General features: G+C 41.5%; 4 protein-coding genes across 8 annotated transcripts; all 4 read right to left on the minus strand.

Annotated features, from left to right (window-relative positions):
- Positions 1–2,074: 2,074 nt before the first annotated feature.
- Positions 2,075–12,055, minus strand: LOC111232943 (GTP-binding protein 2-like). Of its 2 annotated transcripts, none has more exons than XM_022760651.1 (12): positions 11,733–12,055; positions 10,597–10,623; positions 9,064–9,248; positions 8,466–8,577; positions 8,171–8,368; positions 7,309–7,483; positions 5,582–5,801; positions 4,507–4,642; positions 4,271–4,329; positions 3,660–3,831; positions 3,014–3,178; positions 2,075–2,916 (listed from the first exon to the last, which is right to left on the minus strand). In XM_022760651.1, exons 1-12 carry the CDS (start codon positions 11,916–11,918, stop codon positions 2,716–2,718), a joined length of 1,836 nt encoding a protein of 611 aa, XP_022616372.1. In that variant the 5' UTR covers positions 11,919–12,055; the 3' UTR covers positions 2,075–2,715. The 2 variants fall into 2 exon arrangements, with proteins under 2 accessions (XP_022616372.1, XP_022616373.1); XM_022760652.1 differs by having other exon boundaries at positions 9,064–9,305; positions 11,733–11,740.
- A 2,318-nt stretch (positions 12,056–14,373) lies between these two features.
- Positions 14,374–16,505, minus strand: LOC111232922 (E3 ubiquitin-protein ligase TRIM21-like). The gene is made up of 2 exons (XM_022760624.1): positions 16,426–16,505; positions 14,374–16,229 (listed from the first exon to the last, which is right to left on the minus strand). The coding sequence occupies exon 2, from the start codon at positions 16,218–16,220 to the stop codon at positions 14,574–14,576; it is 1,647 nt and encodes a 548-aa protein (XP_022616345.1). The 5' UTR covers positions 16,221–16,229; positions 16,426–16,505; the 3' UTR covers positions 14,374–14,573.
- Positions 16,506–18,445: 1,940 nt separating this feature from the next.
- LOC111232919 (E3 ubiquitin-protein ligase TRIM39-like) lies at positions 18,446–24,743 on the minus strand. Of its 4 annotated transcripts, XM_022760617.1 has the most exons (3): positions 24,678–24,737; positions 21,324–21,414; positions 18,446–20,460 (listed from the first exon to the last, which is right to left on the minus strand). In XM_022760617.1, the coding sequence occupies exon 3, from the start codon at positions 20,449–20,451 to the stop codon at positions 18,718–18,720; it is 1,734 nt and encodes a 577-aa protein (XP_022616338.1). In that variant the 5' UTR covers positions 20,452–20,460; positions 21,324–21,414; positions 24,678–24,737; the 3' UTR covers positions 18,446–18,717. The 4 variants fall into 4 exon arrangements, with proteins under 4 accessions (XP_022616338.1, XP_022616340.1, XP_022616341.1 ...); XM_022760619.1 differs by lacking the exon at positions 21,324–21,414 and having other exon boundaries at positions 24,678–24,743; XM_022760620.1 differs by lacking the exons at positions 21,324–21,414; positions 24,678–24,737 and adding an exon at positions 21,899–21,915.
- Positions 22,327–24,682, minus strand: LOC111232923 (E3 ubiquitin-protein ligase TRIM39-like). The gene is made up of 2 exons (XM_022760625.1): positions 24,678–24,682; positions 22,327–24,481 (listed from the first exon to the last, which is right to left on the minus strand). The coding sequence occupies exon 2, from the start codon at positions 24,470–24,472 to the stop codon at positions 22,829–22,831; it is 1,644 nt and encodes a 547-aa protein (XP_022616346.1). The 5' UTR covers positions 24,473–24,481; positions 24,678–24,682; the 3' UTR covers positions 22,327–22,828.
- Positions 24,744–26,746: the final 2,003 nt, after the last annotated feature.

A 26,746-nucleotide genomic window follows, 5' to 3' on the forward strand; every position in this document is an offset into this window, starting at 1 on the left:
TTTTGTTTTATTTTTCATTCAGTTCTGTAAATTTAAATCCTGACTTCCACAATTATTTTCCTAATATACTAGTAGATTATTTCATTTTCCAAAATAAAAGCCCAACCATCTTTAATTAACTGCCAAGCTGTCAACAAATCAAAGCAGGCAGGTTTGTTTTTTTTTAGGCTAGCAGTTACCCCTCACTTCCAGTCTTTGTGCTAAGCTAAAGCTAAAGCTTTCTCATCTTAATGTCTGACTCTGGGGAAAATGGAGAAAGGACGATTTTCCAAAGTAAAATATTTTTCTACTTCCTTCTACATCCTGTGAAAATACAAACAAGTTAAAATCAGAGACGAGATATTTCAGACGTGCCGAGTCATTTTCACTGTGACGGTTTATTAATCAGCTGGAGGGATGGTCAGAGAAAACAAAGTGATAGATCCACTCTCGTATTTAAATGTTCAGCTGTGTGAGGTCGCGTCACACCCTGACCTCACGTCCACGTCTTCGTCTTCATCCTGCAGAATCAGCTGACTCAGCTCTCCGACAAACACATGCAGACTCAGGATAAAAAGTGCAAAGTCAACAGTAACTCTATCTGAACAGTAAGCAAATTCAAATGCTACACGGGATCCATGGAAAGTACATTCGATATTTAGGTTTACAATTGCACAAAACCTCAGAAAAATAACATGAAAAACTGCATCGACACGTCACTGGATACAGATTTTAGAAGAGGAGGAGGATTCTCTGCCGGAACATGCAGGTTATGTTTCGCTGCAAAAAGCTGCCGGATACATCGAACCTACAAAGTTTTTATATCGTCACTAAACATGAACAGACAGAACAAGATGGAAACCAAGATGCAAGTGTTCCATAGTCAGAATGCAGATATTCAATGTTCAGGCTTCAAGTTGAACAGACGACGCGAGTCTCGACGAACTGAGTGACTGTAAGGCTGTGAAATGTAGAAAAGCTCCACTTCCCATCCACAGGTAATTCCCTCAAACACATTTACATAACGATTATCTGAACGCTTCCTCTTCCTCCTCACTGTTGCTGCTTTTCAGTTGAACGGCGGAGCAGCCGGAGACGAGACGAACCGACGTGAGGCTCGAAAAGAAGGGGGAAAGATGAGGACTAGTTCCTGCAGGAGATCCAGAGTCAGGCGAACTGGACAGAAGAGATTCGTCAAAATGACTCAAACTGAATAAAGTGCAAAAAGACGGAGCATCAAAATCCAACCAGCTGGTGGCTTTGTCAGATTGTGGTATAAAAACTTCAAATTAAGGCTCTTTCTTTCAAACTTGTGCACACAAATCAATTAATTTATCTTCTCTAATTGATCAATCCCACACACAAGTAACGTGATCTAAAATGTGTCTTCATGGGTGGACGTTTAGGGACGTGCACGGCTGGTTGATGAGCTGCTGCCATGCTAGATAAGTGAGGTAACATGCTAACTAGCCACAACGACGCGCTCTTTAACCGGCAGTTAGCTTGTTAGCCAGCTAGTGAAGAGACGTCTCTGTAGCATCAACTTTTTTTGCAGTTATATAAAACTGGATGGTGTCAGGCGGCTAAAGCGGTAGCTTCCTCCATTTTGGATTCTAGCTGTGTCCCAGTTCAGGAGCTTCATCCTTCAGACGCTGTGTTTGAAAACATATTGCATCACAGCGGCGCGACTAGACTGTCCCATTTTAAAGGTTCCTTCGAATGCGTCCTCTGTTTCCCGGGCAACGAAGGATCAAACAACATACCCCAAGATTCATTACGTGTCTGTAATATACACTGACAGACTCTGATCCACGGCCGATACCGATCACCTTTGTCTCACACACTTTGTAAAAGTTCCACGCGGCCACCTGTCGGCGGGAGGCGGGGCTACACTACACGGTGCTTCTCTCCACAGGCGGTCGGTGATGAGAAGCTTTAATTCTGATCTACTGATCACGTGTTTTTAATGGAAATCAGCCGATCAATCGGAATCCCCGGTAAGTACTTTGTATGAAGTACAGTAAGTGTTTCAGCTCAGTGCAACAGCTGGTACGACCAGTTCTTTTTTCACAATTAAAAGTTTTTTTAAAAAAAAAAAAAAAAAAAAGTTGCGTGTTGAGGTTGCTAGGTGACAGGAGCCATGCTTTGCGGTAAGGGGCGGGCACAGCTGGTGTCATAAAGCAGAAAATCCTCCGTCGACCAGTTCCACCTGACCTGGGACACAGCTAATGTCTTTGTTTCTGTCACCATGGAGACGATTGATAACGATCAACGATGCAAATTCACATCAAAGTTCGTCAAAGTTGACGCCGGAGTGAAAATGAAAAACGGGAAATTGTCAAAAAATCCACCGTTGGGGGGGGTTCCTTGCACTCAAGAAATAATCGCCACGCCACTTTAAACCCGTTTGTCAAATCCTCCACAGAAATAATCCGGCGCCTTCACACGGCAGCGGCGCTGATGAAGACGAGCCTCTTAAATCTTAAATCTGTGGCACAACATCAGATTAACGGCAGGCTTCAGTCCACGAGATCAGCTGGGAGGAGGAAGGAGAAGATGATGATGATGGACGCCGTGACAACGCAGCAGGAGCGCATGAGGACGTGACTATGGATCCAGGACAGGCGGATTAATGTGCCGACATGTGGCGGGAGAGTAAACCCGATCGATGACGTCCAAAGTTCTCACGGAGCTCGACATCTGTCCATCCAGCTGTGCGGGATGAAGGAGGAGTCTTTAATGCTCCTGCAGGTTCTGGTCGTGGTTCTGGTTCTGGTTCTGGTCGTGGTTCTGGAAGGGGGGCAGCAGGCGGCTGACGTGGCCGATGCCCTTGGTGACGCCCTCCCTGAAGAGCAGCTTGGCGCCCAGTCGCAGGTACTCCGGGTGTTTGATGAATCGGAAACGAACCACGGCTCTCTCGCCGGTGCGCAGCTCGTCCTGCAGCAGAGAGAGAGAGAGAGAGGAGGTCACATGACGTAGTGACACACACACGTCAGAGAACCGATCACACGCCTCATGTCGTCTACACACCGACCTTTCCGTGAAGGCACTCCACGGTGGCCGTCTGCCTGACGTTGCCCACGTGCACGGTGACCTGTGACCCCCGGCGGAAAGTCTTGGCGTGGAAGAGCAGGACGATGGCGGCTTCGAACTGACAGCAGATGGTCGGGTTCATCTTGGGACTGACCATCACCATGCCCTGCAACAACCAATCAGACGTCACTGTCATCACATGCTGACATCAGCTGCGTGAGGTCGTTCATTCTTCCTTCTTCACTCTGCTCTTCTCTTCCACAGAGAAATGCACACAGCCTGTATTCAGAAACTGAGCCTTAAAACCAGCCGTCAGGACTTCTGGAACTTTGTGATGTCACAAAAAAGCACTCACCAAGCCCCGCCCACCTGGACCCACCATCCAAACCTTGCAGGATTTGGTTTCTCTGAGTGTTTTTACCTGAAATCTGCTATATTTTTATTGGATCACTCAGAAAACAGTCAGCCAATCAGAAGAGAGGCTCAGAGCCTCCTCTCTTCTGATTGGCTCACTGACCTGTTGTTACTAGAGCTCCAGAGAGAAGCCTGAGAGAGGAGATGTAAAACTACACTGAGATGGTTTTTGGTTCTTAAAACCACAAATATATCTTCTTATGGATCAGTCTTTACGCTTTGTGACCTCTGACCTTGCGCAGCAGGGAGCGGTCAAAGTTCCCCAGCGCCAGCGTGGCGGCCTGTCCGGCCCTCAGCACCCTGCAGGCCGAGCGGTTCCTCTGGATGCTGCCCACCTTCAGACGCAGGAAACGGCCCTCGTCCGTGGGGCCGACCACCAGCCGCTCGCCCTCCCTGCACACGCCACTGGAGACACACACACGGCTGTTCAATTAACCATTAATCATCATCCGGATTATTTTGATCAATATTGAAATCAGGATAATTATTTATATTGACACCATGCAGTTATTGAACAAAATTTGGTCTTTTTAACAGTTTCTTGAACTTTAAATACAATTCAACAGAAAAACAAATAAAAAAAGAAATGTAAAAAATTAGATAAATAAAATAATGAATAATATATAATATCTAAATATATACAATTAAATATATAATATAAAAATAAGTGAAATAAAATTAAAAAAAATAAGATCAACTGGATTTAATGTCATTTAGCTGCTAATACACTGAACTGATTCAGTCTGATGTGAAACACGTTCACAACAACGACAGGATTTAAAAACTTTTTCAATAACTTTTAAAACTTGAAAATGATCCAAACTCTCAGTGTCTGTTCTCTCACCTGTACAGAGTTCCTCCCACCACAGTCCCGACATCAGGAACGGAGTAAATCTCATCCACCTGGAGAAACACAGAGGCATGATGGGAAACTTCTGTCAGCTCTTTATAAACGTTTACAAATCTCCTCTGTTGTTGTTTCATATCTTTACTTTTAACTTTCAGCGTAAAGTTAATTAGATTTTCTATGATTGTTCTGATATTAGTCTTTTATTGACAGATTATTATGATAACAGAGACCTGGAACTCTGTGAGCTGCTGCATCAGCTCCTCCTGCTCCTTGCTGTTGCTCAGTGGAGGGAGGATGTTCAGGAAAACCTTCAGCAGGTCCAGACTCTCTCCAGACACAGTGGACAGGGTGAAGATGGGCGTGATGCTGCATGACACGCACACACACACGCACGCACACACGCACACACACAGTGCAGTATTAGCAGTAGTATTAGCAGTACTAGCATTAGGAGTAGTAGCAGTATGTATACCCACCATGAGTACTGTGTAAACTGCTGCAGTATAAGCAGTAGTATTATCAGTGTTTGCATTGTTAGCAGTAGTATTAGTAGTATTAGCAGTATTAGCAGTACTGGTAGTATAATAGAGTTAGCAGTATTAGCAGTAGTATTAGCAGTACTAGCATTAGGAGTAGTAGCAGTATGTATACCCACCATGAGTACTGTGTAAACTGCTGCAGTATAAGCAGTAGTATTATCAGTGTTTTCATTGTTAGCAGTAGTAGCAGTACTGGTAGTATAATAGAGTTAGCAGTATTAGCAGTAGTATTAGCAGTATTAGCAGTATTAGCAGTGTTAGCAGTATTAGCAGTACTGGTAGTATAATAGAGTTATTAGCAGTATTAGCAGTATTAGCAGTACTGGTAGTATAATAGAGTTAGCAGTATTAGCAGTAGTATTAGCAGTATTAGCAGTGTTAGCAGTATTAGCAGTATTAGCAGTACTGGTAGTATAATAGATTTAGCAGTATTAGCAGTAGTATTGGCAGTATTAGCAGTATTAGCAGTGTTAGCAGTGTTAGCTGTATTAGCAGTACTGGTAGTATAATAGAGTTAGCAGTATTAGCAGTAGTATTAGCAGTATTAGCAGTGTTAGCAGTATTAGCAGTATTAGCAGTATTAGCAGTATTAGCAGTACTGGTAGTATAATAGAGTTAGCAGTATTAGCAGTAGTATTAGCAGTATTAGCAGTATTAGCAGTGTTAGCAGTATTAGCAGTACTGGTAGTATAATAGAGTTAGCAGTATTAGCAGTAGTATTAGCAGTATTAGCAGTGTTAGCAGTATTAGCAGTACCCGTACCCACCATGAGGACTGTGTGAACTGCTGCGCGGCGGTCACGGCGTCGTCGGGGCTCGACACCACCATGGGGACCTTGTTGCAGCCCGGCTGCTTCAGGACTCGCTCCAGCTGTCGGACGGTTCGCTCCACGGTGCCGCGGGAACACAGGTCCACTTTACTGACCACGATGAAGATGGGAACCTTCAGCGCCATCGCCAGGCCCAGGTGCTCCCGGGTGGTACCGGCTGGACAGAGGACAGAAGGAACACAGAGAGATGAAATACTACATTACCCAGAAACCCTCTGACAGGTAGCAGCAGAGAATCACAGTCTATTATCATGTTTTTACAGTTAAACTGTTCATTGTGTGTTTGAGCTGCAGCTCTGAAGCTTCAGACTGAATCAAAAAAATCTAAAGAAAATAACGTTTTTACAATTTGGAGTCTGAGACAAGAATTATTGGTTCTTATTGTACAATATTAAAAGATTAAAGCTGCAACAATCAGGTGATTAATTAATTAATAATTAATTAGCAGATCCACAGAAAATGATTCTGCAGCTATTTTGATAATCGTTTATTTGTTTCAGTCATTTTTAAAACAAAAATATCCTGTTTCTAACTTTACAAATGTGACAGTCTGTTAAACTGATGCAGACATCTTGTCTCTGTTTACTGACATTTAATAAACCAATTAATTAATGATGAAACTAACAGATTAAATAATAATAAAAATAACTGTTAGTCACAGCCTGGATTGCTGCAGTGGTAATATTATCATCTTACAGTGTCTCATGGGTATAAAGACATTTCCCCTTCTCCTCCTATGGATGATGATGGTGTGATTTGTGTCGGGTCTGAGTCAAACAAACATGTTTCTTTACGTCTGGAGAAACGGATGTGTCGCTGTTAATCGTTCAGCTGAAGATGAGAATTAACAACATGATGTTTCACTTCATCTTCAATCTGTTCACTGCTGACCTCTAGTGGTGACGTGTCGTCGTTGCTGTGGGAGTTTAGGAAGCAGGAAAATATTATATTTATTTCACTACAAGAAATAATTCAGAACAAAAGCGACAGACGCTGTTTGAAACATTTTACGAGCAGGTGAACAGACATGAATTAACACAGATGATCTGTGTCAGACCTGGCCTTGACCTTTTATTGAGTACGGTATATAATGATTATTTTATTTTATTCTCTATTTTTATTGTATCTATTTTTTTTCATTTTTATTTCATTTCCTGTAATTATTTATTCCAACCTGTTTATAGTCTAGTTTTTAATCTACCTCTATTTTAGTATTATTATTATTATTTGCTTTTTTAAATTTAAATTTTTACAGTTTTTCATTATCAGCATTTTTTAAAAATTTATTTAGATTTTTAATCTATTTAATTAAATTTTTTTATTTTCTTTTTTCTTATTAATGAAGGTTTTATTGCTCTTCCTCTTTGAACTGCTAAAAAATCTGTATGAAGGTGCTGTACAAATAAAGTCTGATTGATTGATTGATTGATTGTGGGCAAACCTGCAGGTCAATCAGCATTATTATAGATTAACAGGATGATGGTTGAACTAATTGATCAAATCATCATCATTATTAATATTAATTGTTAGTTGCAGGTCTGAACTGGATTAGTGCATGAATGTGATGAAGTGGTGATTTTCTGACATGAACGTATGTGACCAGCTGTGAATGTTACGTGTGACATCACTTCCTCCTGTAGGCGAAGCGTGTCGCTGCAGCTCACCGATGCCGGTGTTGGCGCTCACCACCAGCATGGCGAAGTCGGGGCAGTAGCTGGTGAGGCCGAAGATGGTGGTCTTCAGGTACTTGTGGTGTCCGGCCAGGTCGATGAAGGTGATCATCTTGGACGAGCTCTCGCAGATCTCCTCCGCCGTCCGAGACTCGCTGTAGTTCACGACCTGCGCGACACGACGGGAGGATGAGGACGAGTGGACAGAGACACACTGAGGTTTTTACTTCAGTACCAGGTCATGAAAATCAAATGGTTCATCCTCTGGGGAGCTGGAATGTGCTCAGGAAAATAAGTCTGTCCGTTAGATTTTGATGTTTGTTTGTTCCAGAAGTCACACTACACATGGACACAGACCTTTACACTGGAGGAGCTTTAATGGATTCTATTAAAAATATTTATTTATGATTAAAAAAAACAAAACAAAAACAAAGATGAGCCAATATAATGTTATAAGATCTTTAAACACTCTCAGATACTGGAATCAGAACTCGCAAACACCGTGTCCCTGGTTCGATTCCCGGCCAGACCATTTGCCTCGTGTCATTCCCCCACTCTGTCTCCACTGATTATATCAAATAAAGGCAAAAAACAACTTTAAACAAAAGCTAAATGATAAAAAACATATTGATCATTGGATATCAGCTGATACTCAGCAGAATTAAACTGTACAGGTGTTTATGATCTTTAGTAGTTTTGGTGACGAAAGACTTTTGAGTTTTATACTTTAAAAATAAAACAGTTTGTTTGTGAAAGAAAACACGACCCAGAGATGAAATCATTAAACTGGGCGTCACTTCACCTGATGAAGACACTGAGTTTAAAAACCATGAGCTGATGCGGCGGCTGTCCTCACCTCTCCTTTGCTGTTGAAGCCCAGGATCTCGAAGCTGATGCTGGACGTGCGCCCGGTCTGGATCTCGTGCAGATGCCTGAAGAGGTTGAGCCGCGCTCGGCCTCGCCCGTTGTCCAGCTCGCCCTGCGTCAGGACGCCCAGCAGGGTCGACTTCCCCGCGTCCACGTTCCCCAGCACCGCCACCCGCAGGTCCAGGAACTGTTCCGGTCCAAAACAGCACGTGTTCAGAGTTTAAAGGTGCAGAGATGAGACGTCGGGGTGAACAGGGACAGACACCTGCCGGACGGAAACTCACCTGCTGATCGTCAGGAACTTTTCGAACCAGGACTTCTGCGATTTTCCGAGTGTTTCTGTCCAAGTCGTAGTCCACCTCCCTCTCTCGGAGCAGAGTGATGTCGGCCCCGACTCTGGAGAGACAAACGAAGACAACACAGGCTGACACAAAGAACCGGTCTGTACCTGTCGGCTTCTAGAACCACCTCCTCGTGGTCGTATCCCTCCGCCACTCAGACTAGTTCCAGGTCACTTCCTGTTTATCCAGAGTCAGAGACAATATGAACCATGTGTGTGAAACAGTGTTTTCTGAGGTCACACTGACCTTTGACCTTTGACCACAAAAACCTGATCAGTTCGTCCTTGAGTCCTGGTGAATGTTTTTAACCAAATTTAAAGACGTTACATCAACTGAGATATTATGTCCCTGGGAATGAGACGGACGGACAACCTGAAAACAAAATGGCTGCCGCTCTGACTGTCGCCGGCGTGGAGGAATAAAAATCATCTGACAGAAAACTTGCTCGAGGTAAATTCTCCATCACATTAAATAACAAACCTTTTTTATCAGTTTCTTGTTGTGTTAATACAATAAAACACTCAAAAGGAAATAGACCCACTTCTCCGCCATCCTCTTTAAGGTCTTGAGCGAGGCCTTCATGTCGGCCTCCGTCAGGCCGACCAGCAGGCCGTTGTCTTCCACTCCGATCTGGTAGACGGCCTCGCCGCGGCCCTCCTGCAGACGCCACTTGAGCTGCGTGGCCAGATGCTCGAAGCGATACTGGGTGGGGTTCACCAGCTTCAGCTGCGACGACAGCAGAGAGAGAGAGGCGGTGACACGGCAGGTAAACATCCACCTGGTCTATTAACCAATAAAACATGCTGATTATATTTCCCAGCTGCCCCAGGTGACGCCATCAGAAGCTGCGCTGTGTTTGGTTTCAAAAAACAGTAAAACGTTTATGTGAGTTCAGAAACACATTCTCCATTTTATTTACAAACTGCAGCTAAATATGAATTAGAATCAAGACAAGTGTAAATGACATGTCAAAGATGTGTTTAAAGTGAATTAGAAACTGTTTTTATAATACATATAATTATATAATATAATGTTATAAACCAGGAGCGTCCTGAGTTCAGCTCTTACTGGATTTCTTTAAGGCCAGTTCACATTAACAGATATTTTTGATCCTTCAAAAACAGGTAATTCAAAGTTCTGTGAGAGATTTTAAACAATAACACAGATTTCTGCGCTAGAGGATCATTCAAATCAGATCTTGTCCCGGTCACAGCAGTGGGACTGATGGACTGACGAGCATCAGAGATCCAGGACACTTAATACAGATGTTTCAGTATAAAGTGCCACAGCTGTGTAATATATATATATATGTAGCTGTAACAGTTGATGTCTGATCAGAGACACAGTGAGTCACAGTCAAGATAAGAAACAGGTGCAAAGTCTGTTGTGGTTTTACTGGAGGGTCGTAAAAAGATCTGTGAGAGCTGAGAAGACATTTATTGATCATTGTTGACAGACACTGATCAACAACAGCCTTTCTTTCCTCAATTCATGAGGCCAAAGTGTTAAAGATATCAATAAAAACCAGGAGGATGATAAGGCCAACATCATTGATATCACATCTTTGTCAATACTTCCCTGTAGTATATAACAATTACACTGCAACTAACAGCTTTTCATTATTGATTAATCTGCTAATCATTTTCCCATTTAATTGATAAAGTGTTTTGCCTATAAAATATTAGAAAAGAGTGAAAAATATTCTCTGGTTTCAGGTCTTTAAATGTGAATATTTGTTATCTTCAATGACTTTAAACGGGATTTCTTTGTGGTTTGGACTTTTGTTTTGTTTCTCTGTTTTATATTTATGTATTAGTTATTTCCTTGTTTATGTTTTTGTATTTTATATAAGTTTCTTGTTTTCTTGTTGGATGCCTATAAACTCATTTACCTCACTGCTCCTAATATGTTTCTGTATTATCTATTTTAATCTATCAGATTCATTATTTTTGTTCACAACTGAGTCTCACAGCAGGCTTTAAATGGATCATGAAATAATACAATAAAAAATAAATATAAAATATAAATATATATATATATTAAAAAAGGAAAGATAAAAAAGAAAGATAAATACCTTATATTCAATGTTTCCTTCTTCAGCCTGTAAACAGACAGAGACAGAAGAGAGATGAGGTTAACTAAGGTAGACGACACATTATACACACTATATGGCCAAAAGTATGTGGACAGCCCTAACAACAGTTTGTGCTTGTCTCCAGCGACTTTATATATATTATCATACATATAAGTATTTATATACTTTATTATATTTTCTTTATTAAAACTGTTCTTGACTGAAACCCAAAATAAAAACATTTTCTGTTATTCATTTTGATGAACCCTACAGACTTCCTGGTTACCCAGCCTGACCAACTGTAACTACACTAAGTGATGCATTCAACACAGGTAAGTTAAAGTTGTCTGTTTGTCAACATGTGATGTCAGATATTACAGTGGTGATTGAGGAAATATATTTTAGCTAACTGTACCAACACCACACTCCCTCACATGAGCAACGTGCGCCAATCATAGCGAGGACAAAATATCAACCTGATTTCATCAACTATTCTTGCAATTTAAGGTTTCTTTTGATAAGACAAATGTAAATTAACACATAATGCATAAATTCGACCTAATCCTGTATCGACAGGATTAACTTCTCAATTCGGCATACAATTAATTCACCTTGCGCCACTTATTACACAATAAATACCTGTATATATTACTGTTATTCCAGATTTCAGCCACCGCATGTAACTTCTGTCAGCGGTCGCTTTATGTCAAACTATTTATAAAGTTGGACGCTAAAACTAGTAAATCAAACACTGGTGTTGTTGAAACATATGCCGAATTATTAATTGGTTATTGTTATTTCAGAAAAGCGACTGAGTCAACTTCCAAGTCCTCTGTGTCTAAACCATTTGGACCAAAACATCTTTAATTGTCAGATTTTTAAGCGTAGTTTGGCGTGACGTTTGCACCAGGCGAGGGAACAGCGGCCGTTGCCTGTAGGGGCTCCAATATAAAGTCTCACTCACACTAATAGTATTTCGACGCCATGTTTTAGACATTTTTATTAGTGTGGTGTAAACAAAATGCAGCAGTTATTAGCCTGCGACTAGCTAGAGTTTACCGCAGCATCACTAGCTAGCTGGCTACTTTGGCGGGCTGGGTGTCCCGATAATCCCCGGGCTAAAGAACGGCAGCTACCTCCGGTGGTAAATACGGTGGTGGTGTTTTGTTGTTCCTGTTGTTCTTTTTATTCCGTCTTCTCCTGCCTCGTTTTCCTCTTCTCGTTCGCGCCTTTTTCGACGTTTTCTTCCCGTTGTTGCCGGAGCCCTGTCCGTGTCTGCCGTGTCCCGGAGACACTGCACCACTTTCGGACAAATCCACCATCGCGCTGAGCTCAAGACGTCAGCCTGAAATGGAGAGAGATCACCGGGAGCAGCCGGACCTCACGGTAACGAAATAACATGTAAAAAATAAACCTAATGGTGATAATAATGTTCTCCTTTCTAACATCACATCTATCACAACACACGGCCTGCCTGTGTGGAGACCTGCAGCGGAGGATGCGCTCTCCTCAGCAACATCAACACTGTCAAGTCTTGTTTTTTTGCGAAATACCGCTCAACTTCCGGCTACGACTTTCAAAATATTTCAATAGCACGTTTAACGGGAAACGGACTCAAACTTCAAAATAAAAGTACAACAGGTAACGAGAATCGCCTGCTCTAGTAAAAAACTATTTTTGTAAGCACATTAAAGTGATATGTCACTCAGAGAAATTAATGAAAGAACTTGAAGAGGAATTATACTTTATACTGCACATCCTGTTATGAATTCTTAACATTACACAAATTATTGGTCTTTACAATCTTCGAGCACTAAATATCTGTAATAACATTCCTGAATGTGACTTTATACATGTTTTTCTCTAACTTCCTGTTGTTAAGGTAATAAATTGGTCCTCTAATTGTTATATTACTTCACTGTAGTTACAAATTCTGCCTCATATCTGTAAATAATGCTGATGTCATGCAATATTTTCACCTCCTCAGTGTCTCTTCCTGCACTGAACTCCCGTTGATACACTTTTTCTTCTGCCCTCAAAATTAGTGTTTCTTGTAATTTACATTTAAGTTGCATTGTCAAATTTGAATGGTTTGACTGGGTATTCTCATAAGTGAATAAGTCCATTTCTGTTTTGTATTTAATCATTTTGTTATATCGATGTTTTGAGAAATGCAGATTACAGAGTTAGTGCTGTGGTGTTTTTTTTTTGGAGCCCAGCAATTTTCAGATTTTAAAGCTAAACCTCTTACTACTGAAACTCAATGAGGTCTTTTTTCTCTTTTTCCTCTTTTCTATACATATTATGAGTAAGTATTATGGGTCATAACATATTCCTATCCCCCACCCGCCAGCTAAAGATTTCAGTGTGTGAGTGTGACTGGATGCACATTGCCGGCCAATGATCTACGAGCTCAGATTTAGGGTCGCCCTAGTATTGTTGGGTGTCTTCGTAGTTTACTGTTTTTCCCAAATGCTTTTAATTTTTACACACAGACCCCTTCCTTAGCATGGCTACTTCAGGGTATTTAAAAACACACATGATATGACACAATGAGTAAGAAGTTATATAGTTACACAGTTACCATTGATACAGAATACAATGAACATCAGAGTACATATATAATTTCTCAGTAGAAACCATTTCAATCTGTAACCAATGCATTTTTCTCCCAGTGTTCTTGATTTGTGATCTGCTCTCAAGGTAGTGTTTCAAAAATTCGACAATGTTTACAAGTACAATCATCAGACAATATTGAATTATTAACTCCATCTTTTTTTTTTTTGTGATCAACTTTTTTATTGACAAATGTACAAAATATATATGTTTACATCATATACATTGTTTTTATTCCCTGTCTTTTTTCCCTCCCCACACAGTGAGTGCAAACAGATACAAGGTCACTTACACGAGTTTTTCAACCCATAGCTCACCCCCCCCATTGACCAGCACAGCACGAGAGCCGCCCCCCAACGAAGCGAGCTGTGCTTTAGTCGGCGTGCCCAGCATGTCCGGAAGTCCCCGCCAGGCGACTCCGTATGAACCTCCCACCCAGGATCTCTCCCACAAAAAACAACAAAAAACAGAAAAGTCAAGGTCGGCCGTGCTGCACCCTTTCTTTAACTAACTTGTGTGCTGCCTCCCAGCCCTGTAAAGTCTTATGACTGGCTCCATGCATACGGGCAACAGACCACTCCATCAGGACAATTTCAAGAAATGAATTGGCCCACTGCTGCCAAGCCAAGGAATGTGGCGGTTGCCACCTAAGGGCCAGCATTTTCTTGGCTGCTGTGAGACCGGCCCATAGAACACGTCTATGTTGCAGGGACAAATTTAAAGAAGAGTCATCATTAAGCAAAAGTAAGGCTGGGGAGACTGGGATCCTGATCTTCAGAATATCACTTAAAGTGAGAGATATTTCCTTCCAGAATCCAACCACGCCGGGGCACTCCCAATAAACATGCAAGAATGACTCCTGGGCATTAAGTGAGCAAAGATCACAATTCGGAGATGTGGCAATCTTCATAGAATGACGCCTTCTGGGGGTGAGATACATCCTGTGAACATATTTATAGTGTATTAACTGGTGGTTGGGGTTTTTGGAAGTACCACTAAGGTTTTTCCACACTGTGTCCCAGCAAATCTCTCTATCATTTACTTCATTTAAATCTCTATTCCAAATGCCCTCTACTGGTAAGGATTTATAGGGTCCAGAGATGAATTTGTAAAGTTTAGAAACCATCCGAATTATTAACTCCATCTTTGAGGTTATGTGAAGTAGTAAAAAAGACAAGTGAAAAAAAAAACTATTATTGTTTGGATTGTTTTTGTATCTCTGATCCATCAACCCTAGCAATGACTAGTGTTCGTGGATTGTAGCATGAAAACTGTCTGGTGTATATTAACAGTGGATGTAAAATGTAAAGATTAATTTACTTAATATATTGGTTGTTGTAAATGCTTCATCATCAAAAAGATCAGGCAGTTTGATTGACAGGACAGATGATCAGAGGGGTGGAGTTTTTACCACCATCATTAAGCCCTGGATTAAAGAGTGGGTAGAGTTTCTCAGTGAAGGAGCAGCCAGTAAAGGAGTAGATGAGAGCTGCAGCAGCTACGTCATAAAAGGAGACCAGACCCTCCTCATAATCCACAAACACCCCCACCTTCTCAGGCTGAGACTTCAGAGAGAGACGTACTGGAGGGCCAGCATTAGCATCGTACTCATTTCCATTTCTCAACCATATCGTCCAGTAACCATCATCAGGGCTCAGTGGGATGAATCCCTTCCTGTTGATCGACTCTCTGGCCACTCCTAATGTCCACTTAGTCTTTCCTTTAACCTGAACCTCAAAGTAAAATCTGCCTGAAGAGAAACTCTGCTTTCCTAAGACATTAACACGGTAAGAAAATCTCTCTGGGTTGTCTGGGAGATTCTTCTTCACATCACCATGATTTACTTGTTTTCCATCATCAGACAGGATGAGATAAGGATGTGCTGTATCAGGATCCAGAGTCACATCCTCTGCATACTGCTGGACCCTCTTCAGCTCAGCCTCATTAATCAGCTTCTTCATCTCTTCACTGAGCGTCTCCTCCAGCTGAGCCACAGCTCTCACCACAGTCCCCTCATATGATGGTGGACGGACTCTGACCTCTGTCCAGTCCTTGGTGGGTGGAGCAGCTTTCAGGGATGGGAAGCTTTGGAGGAGGTGGAGGTGGTCTTCAGAGAGTGAGAGCTGCTCCACCTCAGTGCTTCTCTTCATCAGCTCAGAGATTTCCTGTTCCAGCTCTGTGATGAAGTCTTCAGCCTGTTTGTCTGTGGTTTTCTGTTTGTCTTCGATCTCCTTTATGAGCTGGTTCAGGCCTCTGTCAACAGACTCCTTCAGAGCAGTGAAGACCTGAACACCTTCTGCTTTCTCTCTGTCTGCATCATCTTTACTGATCTTGACTGAGTGTTTGATCTCCTGAATCTTCACTCGTCTCTTCTGGATCATTTGCTGAATTTCAGCCTCTGTCTCCTCCAGCTCTGCCTTCTTTCCTTCATATCCTTCTTTCAGAGGAACAAACTCATGTGTCTTGTGGTCTAAAACAGAGCAGAGCACGCAGACACATGTCTGGTCGGTCTGACAGAACAGCTCCAGAGGTTTATCGTGCTTCGTACACATCCTGTCTTCCAGGTTCTCCACAGGGTCGATCAGCTGATGTCTTTTCAGGCCTGACACTGTCAGGTGAGGCTCCAGGTGAGTCTCACAGTAGGAGGTCAGACACACCAGGCAGGACTTCAGGGCCTTCAGTTTGGTTCCAGTGCAGACGTCACAGGAAACTTCTCCTGGTTTGGAAACTTGTTGCTCTGAGCTGCTGCTGCTGGTTTTCTGTTGAGCTTCATGTTTGAACTGAGCAACCACCTCAGAGAGCAAAGTGTTGATGTGAAGCTCAGGTCTTATTTTAAAAACCTTGTTACACATGGGACACTGACACCTGTCACTAATGTCCCAGTGTGTAGTGATGCAGTTCTTACAGAAGTTGTGTCCACATGGTGTAGTGACTGGATCAGTGAACACATCCAGACAGATGGAGCACAGGAACTGATCTTCAGATCTCAGGTTGCTGGCAGCAGACATGTCGACACACTGAGAACAAAAGTCAAAGTGAGCAATTAAGAAAAACAATAATGTTGAATTCTATTGTTTAATTTCACTTCAGTGGAATTCATCTGCCACATGTCAGAGAGAAATGAAAAGGGTGGAGCTTCCTGTTTGATTTCACCTCTCAGTTTGTGTTAAAGCTGTTTGTTGAAACACAGTAAATATGATCAGCTGTACTCACCAGTATCTGAGCAGTTGTTGAGGAAATCCTGATCAACTCTATTTAATTTTTCTTTAGACAGAAACACAGAAATTTATCTCGACTGCAGCTCTGCTGTCGCTCTCACTAACTTTAACTTTCATCTGATCAATGTGACGTTGCAGTTTTCCTGTTTCTACTGTTGCTCCACCTCTCACTGCAGCTCTGTTTGTCAGGGTTTGTTTCCTGCTTCAGGCTCAGACATGATTATAGTGACAGACATTTGACAGAAGATCAGAAACTTCTCACTTATTTCATCAGCTTTTCTCTGCAGTGTGACTTTATCACTCTGAACACTTTTCACTAACAAGAATAAATCTTAGCATCACTTCACAGCTTCTGGATATTGATCATTAGAAATCACATTGATGCACTGACTCTAAAACAGAACAATAATAGATCTGAAATCCATCAATAGTAATATGATGTGTTTGTCAGAGTGTTGCTGCTTCCTCCTGCAGCTCAGACGACCACGGTGGATAACGAATCAGGAGGCTGGATCTAAGGACCAGACTGAGGAACAAACACAGACCAAGACACTTCTTTTTTTAAGTTTATTAAAGCTTAAATTCATACAGTGTATTTAAAGTTTGAACAGGAAACACTGTCTTCATGCCAGTTTCACTTGAGTAAACCATTCTCTCTGGTTTACCAAGTAAATGTTACCACAATAAAAGTTAGAAAACACATCATCACTATTAACATCTGTCGAGATCAATAGAATTAGACCCACAGCCAATAACTCACACACCAGTTGAGAAAACATCTTAAAGTCAAACTACAACAACTGTGTATCAGTAAACCTTAATCCAAAGCCCAGTCATTTATACACTGAAAACACTGTTACCTTATTACTACACTGCAGAGTGTAACAGACACCAGCAAATTAATGTGTTCACCCAAAGTTTCCTCACAATTAAAGAAAAATCCCCCTTTTTACCTGTGACTCATATTGTACTCTCTCTGTTCATGTTTTAACTCTGAAGCTTTGTGACTCACTGAGTGAAATATTTAGGCTCAGAACACCAAGACTTTTATGGCTGCATCATCACATCAAACTGAAACAAGTCTAGATAAAGTGAACGTCACTGTGGACACATTTACCTAAAAACCCAGTCACACACTTTCTCTTTTTACAAATAAACTTTGGGACGTTTAATGGATTTTAAAGTTGTTTGGGTTCAGGGTTTCTCCTCATATGTTTGTCATGATGGATACATCACTGGGTGTCACAGCACTGAGGAGGCTGATGAATCAATAGTGGGGGTATGGGGTGCACTGAAGCAGTAAAGAGACAAGTAAAATGAAAACTCCAACATGCATTAAATAAAAGTGACCTTATTAATCATCTTCTGATTAAAACATGTTTACACTGTAAATAACCACTGAATATGTTTGTTTGTTCCCATGAATCATAGTGACACACTCTTCCTTTGAAAAATAATCAGTTCGTCATTGTTAGGTTTGTTGTCATGTGTCTGATTCACTGCCATCCTAGGTATATAGTTTCACTGAGTCTATGATTATTTTAAAGGCGGATGACATGACAGCTCCCTAAAAATAACGCCAAAACATTTCAGTTGTCTCCTGGTAGCTGGCTGTGTTAATAGATCATTAACCCCGCCCCCTCCATGTTAGCAGTTGGGATATGGACCAAACTGACAAATCAAAGTACACATCAAATAAAATTTTCCCAAATGTGGTTTCTGGTATTTTGGGTAGTATTTTTTTATCACACTGATGTAAGTTCAAATGGTCATTTTTCTGATACGTGTAATTTTAACTAATTATTTTATGGTAATAAAAGGGGGTGTGACTTCATGATTGACAGCTGATTGACTTGAGATTGAGTCGGGCAGGCTTATGGACCTTTATATCATGGCTCCACCCCTCTGATCACTACTTCGAAATCTGTCTCCACAGGGGAGGAATTGGAGGCGAGTCGTCCATTTTTATATAAAGTCATCGGTCCCAATTCGGATACTTCCATTATTATGCTTACATGAAGTACACTGTGTCACTATGTTCTTAATGGCATAGCGTTTGATACGGGAGTGTTTTTCACGTGCTTTGAGATACAGTAACTATTGTTGTGAAATGGGGCTATACCAATCGAAATTGACTTGACTTGTTTTTGTCAACTTGAACAAGGCTGTTGTGCATTTACCGTTTACATTTGACTATGATTTTCACCTGCCAAAATATCTGCTTGCTGCTTTGCTCACTTGACTTAAAAGTTAATGTTTTATTTCCCGTAATTGCCCCCACAGATTTTCAGTGAAAACCATGCACTTGGGTTTCAGATTTGAGAGCACGTTTCTTCTTTGGGTGAATGTTTATATTCAATGTTGGCAATGATTTACAATAATATGGCAATTTAGACGGACAGATGATCAGAGGGGTGGAATTTTCACCACCATCATTATTACAGGGACTGAAGAATGGGTAGAGTTTCTCAGTGAAGGAGCAGCCAGTAAAGGAGTAGATGAGAGCTGCAGCAGCTACGTCATAAAAGGAGACCAGACCCTCCTCATAATCCACAAACACCCCCACCTTCTCAGGCTGAGACTTCAGAGAGAGGAGGACTGGAGGGCCAGCAAGAGCTTTGTACTCATTTCCATTTCTCAACCATATCGTCCAGTAACCATCATCAGGTCTCAGTGTGATGAATCCCTTCCTGTTGATCGACTCTCTGGCCACTCCTAAATTCCACTCAGTCTTTCCTTTAACCTGAACCTCAAAGTAAAATCTGCCTGAAGAGAAACTCTGCTTTCCTAAGACAATAATACAGTAAGAAAATCTCTCTGGGTTGTCTGGGAGATTCTTCCTCACATCACCACAGTGAACTTGTTTTCCATCATCAGACAGGATGAGTTTAGGATGTGCTGTATCAGGATCCAGAGTCACATCCTCTGCATACTGCTGGACCCTCTTCAGCTCAGCCTCAATCAGCTTCTTCATCTCTTCACTGAGCGTCTCCTCCAGCTGAGCCACAGCTCTCACCACAGTCCCCTCATATGATGGTGGACGGACTCTGACCTCTGTCCAGTCCTTGGTGGGTGGAGCAGCTTTCAGGGATGGGAAGCTTTGGAGGAGGTGGAGGTGGTCTTCAGAGAGTGAGAGCTGCTCCACCTCAGTGCTTCTCTTCATCAGCTCAGAGATTTCCTGTTCCAGCTCTGTGATGAAGTCTTCAGCCTGTTTGTCTGTGGTTTTCTGTTTGTCTTCGATCTCCTTTATGAGCTGGTTCAGGCCTCTGTCAACAGACTCCTTCAGAGCAGTGAAGACCTGAACACCTTCTGCTTTCTCTCTGTCTGCATCATCTTTACTGATCTTGACTGAGTGTTTGATCTCCTGAATCTTCACTCGTCTCTTCTGGATCATTTGCTGAATTTCAGCCTCTGTCTCCTCCAGCTCTGCCTTCTTTCCTTCATATCCTTCTTTCAGAGGAACAAACTCATGTGTCTTGTGGTCTAAAACAGAGCAGAGCACGCAGACACATGTCTGGTCGGTCTGACAGAACAGCTCCAGAGGTTTATCGTGCTTCGTACACATCCTGTCTTCCAGGTTCTCCACAGGGTCGATCAGCTGATGTCTTTTCAGGCCTGACACTGTCAGGTGAGGCTCCAGGTGAGTCTCACAGTAGGAGGTCAGACACACCAGGCAGGACTTCAGGGCCTTCAGTTTGGTTCCAGTGCAGACGTCACAGGAAACTTCTCCTGGTTTGGAAACTTGTTGCTCTGAGCTGCTGCTGCTGGTTTTCTGTTGAGCTTCATGTTTGAACTGAGCAACCATCTCAGAGAACAAAGTGTTGACCCTCAACTGAGGTCTTACATAGAAAACCTCTTTACACATGGGACACTGACACCTGTCACTAATGTCCCAGTGTGTAGTGATGCAGTTCTTACAGAAGTTGTGTCCACATGATGTAGTGACTGGATCAGTGAACACATCCAGACAGATGGAGCACAGGAACTGATCTTCAGATCTCAGGTTGCTGGCAGCAGACATGTCTACACACTGAGAGGGAAAGTGAAAATGTGAAAAACAACACTGAAAGTAGAAAGTTATTAATTACTTTTTAGCATCACCATTATGAAGAAAGAAATGTTTAATTCTACAGTTTAATGTCACTGAACTTCACTTCTTAAAGTGGCTGGTTTGCCTCACGGCCAGTACACCACTGAGCTTGTCTCTACTGTCCATACTGAGAATACCAAGCTTGCTTTGTCTCATTCTTTTACATGCGTTGACATCATGCTCTTTTATTTAACTTACGAAGAATTTATTGAAGATGATTTGAAGATATGGAGTTCATATTTATCTCTTTTCTTTGCTACACATGTCATCATGACATCTGATTATATTTCTGTCCTCCAGCTGAGTGCTCTAACATGCTATAAACAAGAGTTAAGACTTTGGCCTGAAGGATTGTCCCCACAGATTGCCCAGTGATGTTTTGTTTGGTTCGATGATCTTGAAGACAAGCCACCTGTTGACTTTAGAAACATTTACTTTTACCTGACAGACTTTCCTGGTTAGTACATATAAAAGTTACAACGTTAGAGTGGCTGATATAGTGATAACTCATAATGGCTTTGTTTGTATTTTGAAAATGAAAATATTGGCGTGATTACATATAGACCGAGTATACTTTACTTCTGCCCCTAAGCTGTTGATGAAGGACCCCTATTTTTCTTCACTTTCCTGTTTGAAAAGACGCTCATTTATTTTAGCAGGTGACCACTTAACACATTCATCTGACAGCTAATAAATGAATGGGCTTTCCTATCCACTGTGTTGAATTTTGTTGCAAGGAGGCCAATAAACATCAATATTTCAGAGTACTAATCAGTTGATCCTGCGATGTCAATGCCGCTAACCTGTTTCGTTGCACCTCCAACACAACGCCGGGCTTGGTCACTGTCCCTAAAGGTCCATAGGTGGCTGAAGACTCATGGTTGGTGCATTCTTCTGACCAATGAGGTAAAGGAAGTTTCTTTTAGAATCATATTTAGTTATTAACCTTTGAATCACTATTTTCTTAAGTTTAAAAAAGACATTTACGTTAACTGTTTGTTGTGTGAAATGAAACTAGAAACGATGCTACATCTGTTCTGGCTAATGTAGTTACAGGAACAAATTCTGGAAAGATATTTCCCGATATATTGTTGACAACACTGACGCTGACTTTTTGCTCCTCTGGGAAAATTGACTCGTTTCAGAACAAAACAAAATGTTTGATTTCACCTCTCAGTTTGTGTTAAAGCTGCTTGTTGAAACACAGTGAATATGATCAGCTGTACTCACCAGTATCTGAACAGTTGTTGCGGAAATTCTGATCAACTCTATTTATTTTTTCTTTAGACAGAAACACAGAGATTTGTCTCGACTGCAGCTCTGCTGTCGCTCTCACTAACTTTCAGTTTCCTTTCAGGAATGTGACGTTGCAGTTTACCTGTTTCTACTGTTGCTCCACCTCTCACTGCAGCTCTGTTTGTCAGGGTTTGTTTCCTGCTTCAGGCTCAGACATGATTATAGTGACAGACATTTGACAGAAGATCAGAAACTTCTCACTTATTTCATCAGCTTTTCTCTGCAGTGTGACTTTATCACTCTGAACACTTTTCACTAACAAGAATAAATCTTAGCATCACTTCACAGCTTCTGGATATTGATCATTAGAAATCACATTGATGCACTGACTCTAAAACAGAACAATAATAGATCTGAAATCCATCAATAGTAATATGATGTGTTTGTCAGAGTGTTGCTGCTTCCTCCTGCAGCTCAGACGACCACGGTGGATAACGAATCAGGAGGCTGGATCTAAGGACCAGAATGAGGAACAAACACAGACCAAGACACTTCTTTTTTTAAGTTTATTAAAGCTTAAATTCATACAGTGTATTTAAAGTTTGAACAGGAAACACTGTCTTCATGCCAGTTTCACTTGAGTAAACCATTCTCTCTGGTTTACCAAGTAAATGTTACCACAATAAAAGTTAGAAAACACATCATCACTATTAACATCTGTCGAGATCAATAGAATTAGACCCACAGCCAAACAACAGTAAATACCACAGTGACATAATAAATGAACACAATAACTATATTGAGATAAAACGTGTTTCCACTGTACATTACCACTGAGTGTCTGCATTAGTTTCCATAAATGACAGTAAAATGTTGAATTTAAAAACTGATCAGTTTGTCATTGTTTGGTTTGTTTTTATGTCTCTAATCCACTGGAATCCTAGTATTTACATCTGAGACACTATTGCAGTATAAATACTGTGTCTGCTGTATATTTACACTGTAGACATACAATGTAAACATTCGTTTAATACGTGTATTGATTGTTGTCAATGCTTCATCATCAAAAAGATCAGGCAGTTTGATTGACAGGACAGATAATCAGAGGGGCGGAGTTTTTACCACCATGATTAAGATAGGGACTGAAGAATGGGTAGAGTTTCTCAGTGAAGGAGCAGCCAGTAAAGGAGTAGATGAGAGCTGCAGCAGCTACGTCATAAAAGGAGACCAGACCCTCCTCAAAATCCACAAACACCCCCACCTTCTCAGGCTGAGACTTCAGAGAGAGACGGACTGGAGGGTCATCAAGAGCTTTGTACTCATTTCCATTTCTCAAACATATCGTCCAGTAACCATTCTGAGGTCTCAGTGTGATGTCTCCCTTCCTGTTGATCGACTCTCTGGTCACTCCTAATGTCCACTCAGTCTTTCCTTTAACCTGAACCTCAAAGTAAAATCTGCCTGAAGAGAAACTCTGCTTTCCTAAGACATTACAATAACGTGTGAATCTCTCTGGGTTGTCTGGGAGATTCTTCCTCACATCACCATAGTGAACTTGTTTTCCATCATCAGACAGGATGAGGCTAGGATATGCTGTATCAGGATCCAGAGTCACATCCTCTGCATACTGCTGGACCCTCTTCAGCTCAGCCTCAATCAGCTTCTTCATCTCTTCACTGAGCGTCTCCTCCAGCTGAGCCACAGCTCTCACCACAGTCCCCTCATATGATGGTGGACGGACTCTGACCTCTGTCCAGTCCTTGGTGGGTGGAGCAGCTTTCAGGGATGGGAAGCTTTGGAGGAGGTGGAGGTGGTCTTCAGAGAGTGAGAGCTGCTCCACCTCAGTGCTTCTCTTCATCAGCTCAGAGATTTCCTGTTCCAGCTCTGTGATGAAGTCTTCAGCCTGTTTGTCTGTGGTTTTCTGTTTGTCTTCGATCTCCTTTATGAGCTGGTTCAGGCCTCTGTCAACAGACTCCTTCAGAGCAGTGAAGACCTGAACACCTTCTGCTTTCTCTCTGTCTGCATCATCTTTACTGATCTTGACTGAGTGTTTGATCTCCTGAATCTTCACTCGTCTCTTCTGGATCATTTGCTGAATTTCAGCCTCTGTCTCCTCCAGCTCTGCCTTCTTTCCTTCATATCCTTCTTTCAGAGGAACAAACTCATGTGTCTTGTGGTCTAAAACAGAGCAGAGCATGCAGACACATGTCTGGTCGGTCTGACAGAACAGCTCCAGAGGTTTATCGTGCTTCGTACACATCCTGTCTTCCAGGTTCTCCACAGGGTCGATCAGCTGATGTCTTTTCAGGCCTGACACTGTCAGGTGAGGCTCCAGGTGAGTCTCACAGTAGGAGGTCAGACACACCAGGCAGGACTTCAGGGCCTTCAGTTTGGTTCCAGTGCAGACGTCACAGGAAACTTCTCCTGGTTTGGAAACTTGTTGCTCTGAGCTGCTGCTGCTGGTTTTCTGTTGAGCTTCATGTTTGAACTGAGCAACCACCTCAGAGATGAAAGTGTTGATGTGAAGCTTAGGTCTTCTTTTAAAAACTTTATTACACATGGGACACTGACACCTGTCATTAATGTTCCAGTGTGTAGTGATACAGTTCTTACAGAAGTTGTGTCCACATGATGTAGTGACTGGATCAGTGAACACATCCAGACAGATGGAGCACAGGAACTGATCTTCAGATCTCAGGTTGCTGGCAGCAGACATGTCGACACACTGAGAACAAAAGTCAAAGTGAGCAATTAAGAAAAACAATAATGTTGAATTCTATTGTTTAATTTCACTTCAGTGGAATTCATCTGCCACATGTCAGAGAGAAATGAAAAGGGTGGAGCTTCCTGTTTGATTACACTTCTACATTTGTGTTAAAGCTGTTTGTTGAAACACAGTAAATATGATCAGCTGTACTCACCAGTATCTGAGCAGTTGTTGAGGAAATCCTGATCAACTCTATTTAATTTTTCTTTAGACAGAAACACAGAGATTTGTCTCAACTGCAGCTCTGCTGTCGCTCTCACTAACTTTAACTTTCATCTGATCAATGTGACGTTGCAGTTTTCCTGTTTCTACTGTTGCTCCACCTCTCACTGCAGCTCTGTTTGTCAGGGTTTGTTTCCTGCTTCAGGCTCAGACATGATTATAGTGACAGACATTTGACAGAAGATCAGAAACTTCTCACTTATTTCATCAGCTTTTCTCTGCAGTGTGACTTTATCACTCTGAACACTTTTCACTAACAAGAATAAATCTTAGCATCACTTCACAGCTTCTGGATATTGATCATTAGAAATCACATTGATGCACTGACTCTAAAACAGAACAATAATAGATCTGAAATCCATCAATAGTAATATGATGTGTTTGTCAGAGTGTTGCTGCTTCCTCCTGCAGCTCAGACGACCACGGTGGATAACGAATCAGGAGGCTGGATCTAAGGACCAGACTGAGGAACAAACACAGACCAAGACACTTCTTTTTTTAAGTTTATTAAAGCTTAAATTCATACAGTGTATTTAAAGTTTGAACAGGAAACACTGTCTTCATGCCAGTTTCACTTGAGTAAACCATTCTCTCTGGTTTACCAAGTAAATGTTACCACAATAAAAGTTAGAAAACACATCATCACTATTAACATCTGTCGAGATCAATAGAATTAGACCCACAGCCAATAACTCACACACCAGTTGAGAAAACATCTTAAAGTCAAACTACAACAACTGTGTATCAGTAAAACTTAATCCAAAGCCCAGTCATTTATACACTAAAAACACTGTTACCTTATTACTACACTGCAGAGTGTAACAGACACCAGCAAATTAATGTGTTCACCCAAAGTTTTCTCGTAAATAAAGAAAAATCCCCCTTTTTACCTGTGACTCATATTGTACTCTCTCTGTTCATGTTTTAACTCTGAAGCTTTGTGACTCACTGAGTGAAATATTTAGGCTCAGAACACCAAGACTTTTATGGCTGCATCATCACATCAAACTGAAACAAGTCTAGATAAAGTGAACGTCACTGTGGACACATTTACCTAAAAACCCAGTCACACACTTTCTCTTTTTACAAATAAACTTTGGGACGTTTAATGGATTTTAAAGTTGTTTGGGTTCAGGGTTTCTCCTCACATGTTTGTCATGATGGATACATCACTGGGTGTCACAGCACTGAGGAGGCTGATGAATCAATAGTGGGGGTATGGGGTGCACTGAAGCAGTAAAGAGACAAGTAAAATGAAAACTCCAACATGCATTAAATAAAAGTGACCTTATTAATCATCTTCTGATTAAAACATGTTTACACTGTAAATAACCACTGAATATGTTTGTTTGTTCCCATGAATCACAGTGACACACTCTTCCTTTGAAAAATAATCAGTTCGTCATTGTTAGGTTTGTTGTCATGTGTCTGATTCACTGCCATCCTAGGTATATAGTTTCACTGAGTCTATGATTATTTAAAGGCGGATGACATGACAGCTCCCTAAAAATAACGCCAAAACATTTCAGTTGTCTCCTGGTAGCTGGCTGTGTTAATAGATCATTAACCCCGCCCCCTCCATGTTAGCAGTTGGGATATGGACCAAACTGACAAATCAAAGTACACATCAAATAAAATTTTCCCAAATGTGGTTTCTGGCATTTTGGGTAGTATTTTTTTATCACACTGATGTAAGTTCAAATGGTCATTTTTCTGATACGTGTAATTTTAACTAATTATTTTATGGTAATAAAAGGGGGTGTGACTTCATGATTGACAGCTGATTGACTTGAGATTGAGTCGGGCAGGCTTATGGACCTTTATATCATGGCTCCACCCCTCTGATCACTACTTCAAAATCTGTCACCACAGGGGAGGAATTGGAGGCAGGTAGTTAATTTTTATATAAAGTCATCGGTCTCAATTCGGATACTTCCATTATTATGCTTACATGAAGTACACTGTGTACACTATGTTCTTAATGGCATAGTGCTCGATACG

This window comes from Seriola dumerili, unplaced genomic scaffold (genome assembly GCF_002260705.1).
Source record: "Seriola dumerili isolate Sdu_G_001 unplaced genomic scaffold, Sdu_1.0 BDQW01000349.1, whole genome shotgun sequence".
Taxonomy (NCBI): domain Eukaryota; kingdom Metazoa; phylum Chordata; class Actinopteri; order Carangiformes; family Carangidae; genus Seriola; species Seriola dumerili.